General features: G+C 46.2%; 1 protein-coding gene across 4 annotated transcripts in view; it reads right to left on the reverse strand.

Moving 5' to 3' along the window:
• Window positions 1–12,281, reverse strand: part of LOC103536543 (protein spinster homolog 2) — a 135,556-nt gene that overhangs the window by 10,370 nt on the left and 112,905 nt on the right. For 2 of the 4 annotated variants that reach the window (XM_030462495.1, XM_030462493.1), the window contains 2 exons: window positions 8,435–8,598; window positions 7,764–7,843 (listed from right to left, as the gene is read on the reverse strand). In XM_030462495.1, coding sequence (XP_030318355.1) covers window positions 7,777–7,843; window positions 8,435–8,598 — 231 coding nt within the window. In that variant the 3' untranslated portion in view covers window positions 7,764–7,776. Of the gene's footprint in view, window positions 1–7,763; window positions 7,844–8,434; window positions 8,599–12,281 lie in introns of those variants that run through there. The other 2 variants (XM_030462496.1, XM_030462494.1) reach the window with 1 other exon arrangement.

Consider the following 12,281-nt stretch of genomic DNA (forward strand, 5'->3'; position numbering starts at 1 on the left):
GCACTAAAGAAATTAACTGGCTTCACTCCCCCTTTTCTGCCTGCATGTCAGGGGGTTGAGCAAATGGAGTGTGGTAATCATGTACAGCAAATCCATTTTTTTCCCCTCCTTTCACTGCAGCCTCTTAGCTCAGGATTTCCCAGCCTCTCATTTAATCTGGGTGCTGAGCATGTTTGTCACCAAAGGAAGAAACACAGGTCAGCTTCTGTTTTTCCTCTTTCACAGATCTCAGCAGAGGAGAAAACAGCCATAAAGAAAAAAAAAAATCAATACCTTTTCCATGTATTTTTCCAGGCAGCTGCAGCAGAACAGATCAGGAGACAAGCAGTTACCAACACCAAGGAGGTACCAAGGACTTGGGTGGAAACAAAGTGCAGAGCCCAAGCTGCCTCACTGCTCTGTGGTGGTGTTAACAGGGGCTTCTGATGTTACTGAAGGTCACAGAATGGCTTGGGTTGGAAGGAACCTTCAGGATATCCAGATCCAGCTCCCTGCATGGGCAGGGACACCTCCCACCAAGCCCCTTCTAACCTGGTCCCCAACACTACCAGGGAGGGGGCGGCCAAAACTTCCTTAGGCAACTTGGTGCAGGGTCTCACCACCCTCACAGGAAAGGATTTCTTCTTCATGTCTAGAGCTGTGGGTCTCTGAAGGCTTCAAAATTCTGTGCCTGAGCCTGCCCCTGTATCTATAACTCTGTCAGATATTGATGGGCTGAGATCCTACCGGGGGGGGGGATTTTCAGTCTCACAGAAGATGTGAGTAACATCAGACTCTTACATCCACTGAAATAATGGAGGAAAGAGGAAGAGGAGGGTCCTGCTTTTTCCTTGGCATGATTGAATGGCAAAGGGGATAAAACATGACCAAAAAAGCAGGTATGATCTAATAAAATCTGAACAGAAAATCCTGTAGAACTTCCTGATGCCATTCAATCAGAAACATACTCCTTACCCTCCAAAATCCCTGCCTCATGATAAAAGCCTCTGAGCTACCAGCTCTGAGGAACCAGCCCTCTGCTCTGCTCCCCTGGAACTCTGGGCAGGTCCTGCCTGGCCTCTCCTAGTGGTCTGGCAGCAACTTTTGGAATGCCCAAGCCAGAACACCTCAGACACTCCTTGTCAAACCACCAAAAGTCATACTCCCAACAGTTTTGCTTCACTAAAAGATGCCATTCAGGCTGACCACCAGGAAATGCCTCCAATACACCCACAGTCACAGCTTGCTGGAAATCTGCCTTGCAGATGTCTCTAGGTATAGAGGTCACCTAATGTTGATCAAAGCCAATAGCTGCATAATATGCTCTGTGAGCAGAACAGGATTTGAGGAAAGAGGACTGGCAGGGCTGAATTTTTCATCATTTGTTCTATATCCTTGTGTCAGGAAGGGTTTCTGGCTTGGAAGGCTGCCTTCTGTTCAGTGTGCCAGTCACCTGCATGGGCCCTGAGCAGTTCTCCTCTCTGAGCCAGGGCAGCCTGAGTGATGAAACTGTCTTAGCATGAGTTTAAAATCTCTTCCTGTATGATAAAAGTCTAAGAAGTGTCCTTTGCAATGACAGTGGAGGTGGCCAGATTGAACCCCTTGGGCCTTAGGGGCAAGTGCTTTCAGTCCTGTTTTACTTCTGGTGAGCATTTTGGGAGCAGCATCTGATTTTTTGAAGGTCACAACAAAAAGTCAGTAGCCAGGACAGTAGGACTCTTGATCTGGTGCTCTTTTGGACAAGTTCCCTTTGCCTTCTTATACCTTCAGGCAGAAATTCCCTTCTTGCTGTAGAACAGCCCTGAAGTACCTACTAGGAGAGCCTAAATCCCTTTCCCTACTCTAATGTTTCCCTTTCTCTGGGGCAGAGGAGACCCTCAGAAGGACAGGATGTGTGGGGTGGAGAACCAGGAGGTTCTGCCTGCAGCCCCTTCCCCACTTTGCAGGTTCCAAGAGCTTTGCCAGCACCAGCTGCCTCCCTCCTTCTGCCTGAATTAAGCAAAGCCCCTTGCTGCCAGTAATTAACTCCAACAGCATATTTAGGATGCCATGAGCACTTTGTGTCAGGACCACAACTGAGCTCAAAATGTCTGTGAGCAACCAAACTGACCCTTGGCACCTCCCTACCCCAGCAGCAGGAAATCCACAGGTGAGACCATAGCAGCAAAACAAATCAGGGTTTTTTTCCATACCAGACCAGGTTTTCCATCTGCAGGAAACCAGCAGCTCCTAACTGGAGAAGGAAACCAGGATTTTAAATTCAGACAGTCTCAAGCCATTAGGTTCTTACGTTTTCTGGCTCCATTTGTGAAGTTATAAACGTGGCTTATAAATAGGAGTGGAAAAAAAAATAATTCTACAAACAGCCTTTTCCCAGCAATAATAAAACTACTTACATTTCCACCACCTCTTCCCTACATATTCCATGTAAACCAAGCAATGATCTGATCTCATTCCATCACCAGTCTGTGCATTGTATCCTGCACTCTCAGATAACCAGGACACTCCTTTGTCTGTCATCAGAATCCTGCATTCTAATCTGGAGGTTTTGCTGTAAATTCACATTCCTTGAAAGTCCAAGGTCATCTTTATCTGGGCTAAACAAGCATTGTGAGTTTATATCACTGTATGAGTCGTTTAATTAATGTTCTTATTTTGTAAAATAAAAAAAACAAAAACAAAAACAAACAAAGCAATCACATTATTCTCCCTGAACAGCTGCAGATCAGCAGCGAGTGAACTGTTCTCCAGCATCCCTGGAGTTGATAAAATCCACTTCCTGGCCCCAAAATCCTCAAATTCAAGCTCTGCTTCAGCACAGCACTGAGACACCTCTCTACACCAAGTGTCCAGGCTCTTGAAAGAAACCCTCTCAGTGCACCCTAACAAATAGCATAGAAGGAACTTGCTCAGTGCTGCAAAGAACAGAACCTGGTGTGCATGAGTCCAGCTTGGTACCTGTGACACATCCATAGAGGGGATGCTGTGCTTTGCTGCCAGCAAAATCTCACTTGGTGGCTCCTTTCAGGCTCTAACTGCTGCCACAGAAAAAAAAAAAGGAAAGCAAACAAACAAAAAAAGAGGGCTGACACATCTGTGAGTCCTTCCCCTGTCCCACATAATGGAATCTGCAAAGGAAAAATAAGAGCAGAGACTTTCAGATGGCTGCAATAGGAGAACTGGGAGATCACTTTGTATCTGCTGCTGAAAAAGGCTAAAAATAAGCAGATGGGAGGGAGAAGACAGAGCTGAAAAGGGATTATTCTCATTTTTTCCCTGGAATCTAATTTGCAGCTGTGTCAGGCTTAAGACAGCAGCAAAGGTGCATGGAGTAGGGACTGTTCTTGTTAGGGCTTGCACTAGCAAGGCTGCAGTGAGTATTTTCTTTCTAGTTTTTGTAACCACTGCTTTTACAATGAAATGTTGATCAGCACTGCTACTCAGCAAGAATTTCCACACTTGATCAAAGGTGTTCAGAGGAATTCTTTTTTTTTTTTTTTTTTTCTTTTCTTAATAAATATTTCATTTTAGGAGAAGAAAAACTTACTAGAGCTGTTGAAGTAACTTGATGCTTGTAAGGCAAACAACTGGAGGGAACCATTTATACTCTTTCCAAAGTTAAATCCTGAAATTCTTTTGTTCTGGCCAGCTGCATCAGTGCAGCTCTTTATTCCTGCTTGTGTCTGCACCAGGGATACACACTGCAGTTGCATCCTGCTGCCTGATCTGCATTGCTGTTCTCTTTGGTGAAAATACTCAGCATATATCACAGAGGATGCAGAGAGGGGCTAAAAAATTCTAAATCTTAGATATCCATCCATAGCATCTGTCTGTAGTTCTGAAAGGATGGGGGGGGGAAAAAAACAGAAAACATTGTGTTTCCAGGTAGAGAATCAGGGATTAAATTAAAAAACTTTAAAAGATAAATTGTTTGGTGATGTTTCTTAGGAAAAATCTGGGTGAGTTTGGGTTTTCCTTCAGCTGGGAGTGGCCATTGCTGGAGACAGGAGTGCAGAACCAGCAGAACCAGCACTGGTCCTGCAGGGACCAAGGGTCCTGGCTCAGCAAAGCTCCAGATGATTCCCAAGAACCAGCCAGGTTACACACCGCTGACATTACAGTGATTTATATGCCCTGGCACCTGAGAGTTGGCACAGCTTGGGACTTCTTTTCCCCCCCTTTTTCATAATAAAAAGAGCACATTCTGCCCAATCACTGAGGAAGCCATCACTTCTCCTGACTACCAGTGCAGGAGTTTCTGCTGCAGCTTTTTTGGGGAAAGCTTTGGTTTCTTTTCCAAGTTCTCTCCATTCTGAGAGAGGAAGAGGACACAGAGAGATCACAGATGCAATTCCCAGCAGTGCTGAGCTTCCCCATCCAAGGAGTGAAGCACCTGAAGTCCTCCTAACCTCTGAGAGCTGGGATCTGCCAAGGCTGCACAGGGATCAGCAAAGGGGATAAAAGTGAGGTCATGGGATTTCTGGTGTATTGCTGTAGGGCTGTGCCATGGCAAGACTGTACCTGTCATCTTCCAGAGAATCTCCCAGGATAGAGCTTGGGCCTCACAAATTTTTGTTAAGCAGGTAAGATAAATGCAGTACAGAGTGCAGTTGTGTTTGGAAATAAACCAGGATGGGTTTGACCTTCCCCTGCAGTACTACAGAAGAGGAAAGGAACAATCTGCTCAAGTGAAATTGCAGCAGGAACTGGAGTGGTTTAAAAAAGAGCTGAAGTATTTATTAGTACCAGTGCATAAGAGCTCTTACAGAAACCATTCTAAACCATTTTCTGTTATCACTCTGGCAGGGTGGGATTAAGTCTGCGTTATAAAAATTGCACAAAAAAATGACTGGATTCTATTATGGAGTGATGCACTGTGTGCTGTGCTAGTCCTAAATTTACTAAAAACCTCTTTCAGCTGTTGAGTCTTCTGAAGCTGTATGAAAATACACATCAAAGAATTGTGATTTTTTTGTTAAAAAGGGAATTGCTGTATAAAGAAATTTTTCTCACTTGTGTATCTGTGAGAGGAGCATCAGCCTTACTGACTGGAATTCCTGTGCTAAAAAAAAAAACCCAACCATCTACAAAATATGCCAGGAATTGTGGCAATGATAACAGTAGTGCAAAAAAGTCACGAGGCACTGAAAGCCTGGAAATTCTGTTATTGAAAGGAAGCATGGTGGAAACTGGAGGAAGCTTTACAGGAAAGAGCAGTTGAGATCCTGATACTCTGCCTGGAAGAAGAAATTATCTTTAGGCAAACACCCAGAAACCAGGGCACAAAGCCAGGAACAAACAAACTCAAAAAAAAAACAAAACAAAACAAAAACAAACAAAGCCAGCAACAAAACCTGAAACTACTTTTCAGAAAAACGTGGAAATGAAAGGAGGGAAAGCTGAATTTCCAGCAGTGTCACCACTTCTTTGCTTGCACAGGAGCTCACCAGAGATGATTGTGACATCTGCCCCCTGTGCCCCCTAAACCCAGGGGTTTCATCTCTGGCGTGTGACACCAGCACTGGCGATTCCTGCAGGATAATTGATTTCTTTTGGCAAAGCACATTCCCAAGTCCTGGGGCCCGAGCAGCAGGACTGACTGCAGAGGGGCAACTTGAAGAAGGAATTCTCCTGCAGGCAGCAGGTAGGGAGAGGAGGGAGGACTGGCCAGGCAGAGGGGGATCTTGGCCAAAGGTGCTCGGTGCCAAGCACAGATGGGCTGGAGGGGAGGGGGGAGCTGGGCCTTGGATTTGGAGTTTGGAGCTGCAAATAGCAAAATGCTCTCGTCTTTAACACCAAACAAATCCTCCCCCATAAATCCTGCCAAGGAGACCACTGAAGCCACCAGCAGACAGGACCCAGTGGGTGTGTTGGGCAGAGGAAGGGTGAGGAGAGGAGCCTTGCTCCCCAGTTCCAACCTTATTAAAGATCCTGTCCTGCTCAGTGAAACCTACAAGAAGCTGCACTCTCCAGGAATCTGTCTGTAGGATGCCAGAGTATTTTTAACATGGGAGTAGGGAGCCTCCCAGAAACAGTGCAGTAGGAATCATTTCTAAGCAATGGTTTTGTTACCCCTGGTTCCTGATCACTGGGCTCCCTCTGTAGCTGAGCCTGCTTGCAATGGGAAGGATCAAGAGCTGAGTAAAACAAAATTCATAAAAAAAGGTGAACCAAACAGTGGAGGAAGGGAAAGGATGCTGAAAGAGAGCAAAAAAAGGTTTGACCCTTAAATACATTTCTTCAAGAAGTGGAGTGGTCACTGGGTGGGAAGCTGGGATGCAACCAAAATGAGTGGAACCAAATCTGGTCAGGCTAAACAGTGACAGAGAAATAAACACTTCCAGGCAGGAGAAAGCAGAGCTGTGGGATGTGACCTGCCTCCCACAGGGACACTGCTGCTGGTTTGGTGCACTGGAGAAGCCAGACCTGCAGTGCCTCCTGAGAGAGCCCCTGGCCAAGAGCCCTGATACTGGGTTGGTCCCAAAGTGCCCAGAGGAAAAGTCCAGGTGGGCTTAGAGATGATGATTAAGATGGGAGTGGCCCAGAATTCACCAGTACCTGAAGACTGAAACCCTCCTGAAATGCTGGCAAGACACCAGCTGCCAAGGGACACATCTCCACCAAAATTCCACATAAGGGGAAGGAGCCCTCTCCCTCTCAACACACTTTTTTCCTAGGAACAGGCTGGGGCCCTGAGCTCACACGAGGGCCACTGAGGGGGTGTCACTGTATTACCACCTTACAACTCAACAACACTTCTGGATCCCTGCAAAAAAGCCATCAGGAGCACCCAGAAACAGGTCAATTTGCTGTGTGTGTCCCTGAGTGATCCTGTGTGGATGCGCAGTTCATGTGCATGACCACAGAAACAGGGCTGGAAGGCAGCTGGGGAGCAGTTCTCATCTCCCTGCCTCAAGACAGAGCCAGGGAGGCTGTCAGAAACACAGGACAGCTTTCATACCTCCTCTAAATAATCCCTTGTAGTATTGACCTCTTTTTTTTCTTCTCTTAGGAAGTTCTTCCTAACATCTCCAGTTTCACTTATTGCAATTTAAAGCCTTTATAGGCAGATAACAAACCAAGCACCCATCAGTCATGTCACATCTCCAAAGCCACACTGAAGTTCAACTGTGCAAGACTTCACCTCTTTACATGTTTAAACATTTCATTATAGGGGGAATGTGTATACCTAAGGGCACCACGGCAGAAAACCTTTCCTTTTCCTGTTTTTTTGTGTGTGTTAGGAAAAGGATGGTGGAACTGTTCCTGCAGGGCCACAGCACCATCTGTGGCACAGCTTTCAAATCTCTTTTTAGCCATCTGGTCATTCATACACTGAAGTCAACCTCCAAACACTTTGTTTTCCTTCTACCTGTGTCCTGTCTCCTGATGGTGATGTGCCAGGGCCCTTTTCTCTTGAAGGTGTGGCAAGGTATCCTATTATTTTTTTTTTCCTGCAGAGTTCCAGGGACTGTTAAGATGTCTGCATCATATTTTTTCCCTCCACAGATCTCCAACCACGTCATTAAACCAACACAAACCTTTGAGCCGTGAGGTGCTGCCACTGTGGTGGAGCTGGTGTCCCACCAGCCTGCCTGCCTCATTGGTCTTGACCCAACACAAACCCCAAGAATCAGACCACCTCCTCCTCCTTCTCCTCCTCCTCCCAGCGAGAGAGAGGGAAAGACAACCTACAGTCACACCAGTCACCTGCCCACATATTCAGCATGACATTACACACAGATACTCTTATTTTTTGACAATGAGGAGAAAGAGACTAACCCCAGAAGTTTTTTGTCATGTAGAAGCATCTTCTGAATTACTGTAGTTGCCAACCGTGAGGTGGTCCGAATCGGTTTCTTTACTGAAAAACAGTAGCTTTTTTTTTATAAACTGCAATAAGGGACTGGGAAAGACTATCTCTAACACAGCAGGCCTTGAGCAGGGATGTCCCCCATGTCCATGGCTTTTCTCCTCTTTGCCTGATGTTCCTGTGTGGTGGAGGCAGTGAGCAGGGCTCAGGAGGCCGAGATGGGACTGTGGGCTCCACGTTCACCACCAAGCACTGGCAAGTCTCTCTTGCTCTTCACCTAGCAGTCCACTGGTTCTGGCACACAGCAGCCCCTCACCACAGAAGGCCTGGGGGGCTGTGGCATGCTGACACGAGGGTCAAAAAGGGGCTTGTGATCCCCAACACTCTGCTCCCCTCCAGGCCATCCGGCCAACAGCTGAGAACCCCCAGAGCAGAAGCATGGAAAGGATCCCCAGCCAGCACGACCCAAGCCCCTCTGCCTCGTGCAGCTTCATGCACTTTGCTGAGCTGAGGGTTTCTTACCACACAACCCAACATCCTTTACCTGAAGGACCAGGGCAAGAGTACAAGCAAAAAAAAAATGTTCAAGAGAGAGAAAACAAGCTGTGGTACCTCCCCATTTGCAATTGCCAGGTTACTCACTGTTGTTCAGCTTTGGCTCGGTCACTTAGGAAGAAGAGGGCTGTGGCCAGGAAAAACATCCCTCCTAGGACAACCACAAAGGGGCAGAGCATGAGTGCATACCCCAAGCTGAGGAACTCCCAGACCGGGGACTCCTTCGTGCTTTGTCGGATCAGGTCTGAGATCTAGGAGAGAAGGAGGGGGGGAAAAAAAAAGAGCCACTTAGATGAAAAAGAGACACAATAATGGTGAAGGGATCACGACTGCCTGAGTGACTTCTCACTGAACATCTGCACCAGGCTGAAGATGGAACAGTGAGTTCAGTAAAGGCTGAATGTGTTCTGCACATGTGCCATGCTGGAGCCTGGGCAACTGGTCCTGTGAGCAGCTGGGCAGGGCTTCCCCTCTCATTCTCCCTCTCCCTCTCCCTCTCCCTCTCTCTCTCTTACTCTTTCCGCAGCCCTCTTCATCTCCCTGGCTGCTTCAGTGACTGAGTGTGGGGGTGTCTAACCTGGCTGCACCCTCCAGGGCTGCATTGCTTGGTGGGTGATGGAGAGATCCATCTCCAAGTCCTGTTTCCTCCTCCACCTTACTTACCTTTCAGCAAAAGGAGGTATTAAATCCCATTTCTATGCATTGAGTGGGAAGGGGGAAATGTTCTTCACAGCACAAAAACCCAAAGATCCCATCTGATTTTCAGAAACATGGTTTTCTCCCTCTGTCAGGCACAGGCCTCCTGCTCTCCTCCCCACACCACTGAGTTCTTAGGCTGAAGCAACCTGCACCTTCCCACACCTAAAAACATCCTCAGATGAAGGTGAACACAAGTTTGCACTCCCACAAAGGAGCAGTGCCACACAAGGGCAGTATTCAGTTCATTATGAAAAGCTTTTGCTGCAGGTCAGTAACACTAATGACTGGAGCCCAACCAATCCCATTTTCATGTTCACCACCCAGCAAGCAACTTGACTCTCCATAAATCCAACAGAGCAGCAGTCTCAAGGCACTGGGTATTTAAATGTCCAGCTCTGGTTTTATCTATGACCTTTTTTTTTTTTTTTTTTTGAGTCATAAAGACTACCTTGTACCAAAAGACTGCAGGGAATTTGCAGCACACAATCCTAGTGCTGCATGCACACACCAATCACTTCCAGAAATAGCCAAAGCTTCTGCAGCAACTTCTGAACTGCTACAGCACTGCTGATGAAGGAGGTGGCACCAGGCACAAACTCCCAGCAAAATCACACATCCAAAGGCTTAAATCCACAGACACTTGAAAATCAAGTGAGGAAATGTCCCAGATGTGCAGAAGAAATGAGCAACTTGCAGCCCTGCAGCCAGCTGGAAGGTAAAGGTGCAGGAGGAGATGCTCCAGCAGAAGCCAGGAGGGGACAGAAAGATGACTGTCATGGGGACACAAAGAAGCAGGTAGCAGAGTGCACTTCAGCATGAGGACTCTGGGGCACTGATGGTCTCAGTGCGTTCATATTCATCTTCCTGCTCAGCCTGGCTCCTGCTGGAGTTAAGGAAAGGAGGAGCCCCTAGCATGATGCTGGAGGTGAAACCATCTGCACACACGTGAGCAGGGGACTGACTGTCAGCAGGGAGGGTCCTCAAGTAGAAAGGAGTGAATAAATACTAGAATAACCTATCTACAGAAAGAACTAAAAGCTTTTAGCCAGACTTCTCTGTTTCTTTCCTTGCCCTAGAAAGGAGGAGATGAAAATGTGGGTGCTTGGGATCTAGCTAAGGAAGTGTCCCCTGTGCTCTCAAAGAGAACTTTATTCACAGTGTGTAACATACACAAGGAAAAGCAGGATGGATGGTTTTGAACAAGTCTTGTGAGAAACAATGGCTAAAAAGTCCTTAGACTGAAGGCAAGGAAGAGTGACTGTTGATCTGAGAGACATGAAAATATAACATGATGACCTGAATGTTAAAAAACTTGCAGGAAGTCAGCAGAACTGCACGTGCAGGGACATCAGTTGGTAATTTATTCCTTTTTGTATCCAGACACCTTAATTCCTAACATTTCCCTTACTCTTTATGATGAACCAAAATTTGGCATTAAATCAGCCTCTTTGTGTGTAACAGCCAGAACTAAGGCTCCTCTAAAACAGAAATTTGTGAATTTCTAAACCACTTTTCATTTGGGGGAACGGATACAATTATCCTCCAAAAGGACCACACAATAAGTCACTCCACAGATTGATATGATAAATCAGCAGCAGAGGATGAAAAAGCCAGGCATGCACTCCTGATTGCTTTCTTTTAGGGATGACGTGATGTTCTAAGCTAAAAACAGCTTTGAAAATGCAAAGCCTCCAACAAATAAAGCTCCCAATGCAGCCTGCCCCACACCTTCCTTTCTAAGGCATCATGTTGACCTTTGATACCAACAAATCAAGTTAATATTGAATCTGCTACTCTCTTCATTTCTAACCCAACCTATAGTTTAAGTGCATATTCTAGAAAAAGCAGTGTTTCCTCCCATCCAGAAAAAGCAGAGTTTCCTCCCATCCAAGGTTTAATTCTTCCCACCCAGCCAGCTGAGCTTTCTCATCTAGGGTTCACAGAATGCCATATCTGCATCTCTTGACTCTAGAACATTGTCAGGACCCTCATATATGTTTTCGCTCTTAATTTACAGTCTCTATAGCCTGTTGGTTTGTTCCATTCAGTTCCAAGCCACCTGCTAAGATTGGAACTTTGGCATCTCTGTTCAAAAGGACACAGGGCATAATTACAGACTTGGGCTCCAAGCACAACACACAGTTTTCCAAACAGGCTGCTCTGTTTTGCCAATTTTTTGGCTTCCCAGCCTCCTTGCAATGAGAGCATCCTGAGCTGACTGTGACTTGGCAGGACGCAACCTAGCATCATATTTGGTGTCTTCTGTTTTGAGAAACAAAAAGTGGGGGTTGCTGAGACAGCCAGTGCCAGCTCTTCAGCACAGAGCTGTGTGTGGGATTCCTGTCTTTGTTCTGCCAATTGGGAGGTGGCAACAAATTTCAAAACATTTACCCAGAGCATGGGGGTGGAAAAATCAATATGGGATTCCTGCTGGTGCTCTGCAGTCTAATCAGAAGTCTTTGATAACACCCTAACTCTGAGGTTCACAGCTTCAATCCCTCAGTGTGTGACAAAGATCTTGGATCAAGAGGAAGGACTTTGCTAAATAAACTTCAGCTGGTGGCATGAACAGCAGAACAGGGATGGTGTTCAGGCTGGGGTAGCCAAAGGGATGGAGCCCAGCTAGAGAAGATGTCCATTTGCTGGAGAACAGACCCCAAAATCTTTGATCATGTCTCAAGCTGAGTGCAGAAAACATTGAAGGAAAAAGAGGAACTTCATCACCTTTCCTGGGAAGCCTGTGCTGTGGCTTTTGGAAGGCTGGATGGGTTATTGAGGTAATAAAGGCTCAAGTGGGTTGGAGCCCTGGGGAGAGGCTTCTGTGCTACTGTCCCTCCTGAGCAGCATAAGCAGTTCAATTAAATGGATTTACTAATTACACAGTCTGAGGAGAGCAACATCTTTGAAATCATAATTTCATCTACTGATTGCTGAGCTGTACATCTCAATTCCTCTGCTACTGCAGGATTTTTCTACATTTCTGACTTTGCCTCTTGAGCAGAAATCTTGCCACCTCAGAGGGTGTTTCCAGTGCAGTATCTGGAACAAAATACTTGATTTTCATTGTTGTCATTGTGAGACAAGCCAGGTTCTCCCTGGCTCCTCTCTCCTGTAACCCTACAGTATCACCACAATTGGTTGGGTTAACCATCCTTAATTCAGAAGCTTGCAAAGAAGTTGTTTGCTTTTTTGAGAAAAAAAAAAAAATGAATGCAAATGAAGGGAAAAAAAGGAA

This window comes from Calypte anna, chromosome 19, assembly GCF_003957555.1.
Source record: "Calypte anna isolate BGI_N300 chromosome 19, bCalAnn1_v1.p, whole genome shotgun sequence".
NCBI lineage: Eukaryota > Metazoa > Chordata > Aves > Apodiformes > Trochilidae > Calypte > Calypte anna.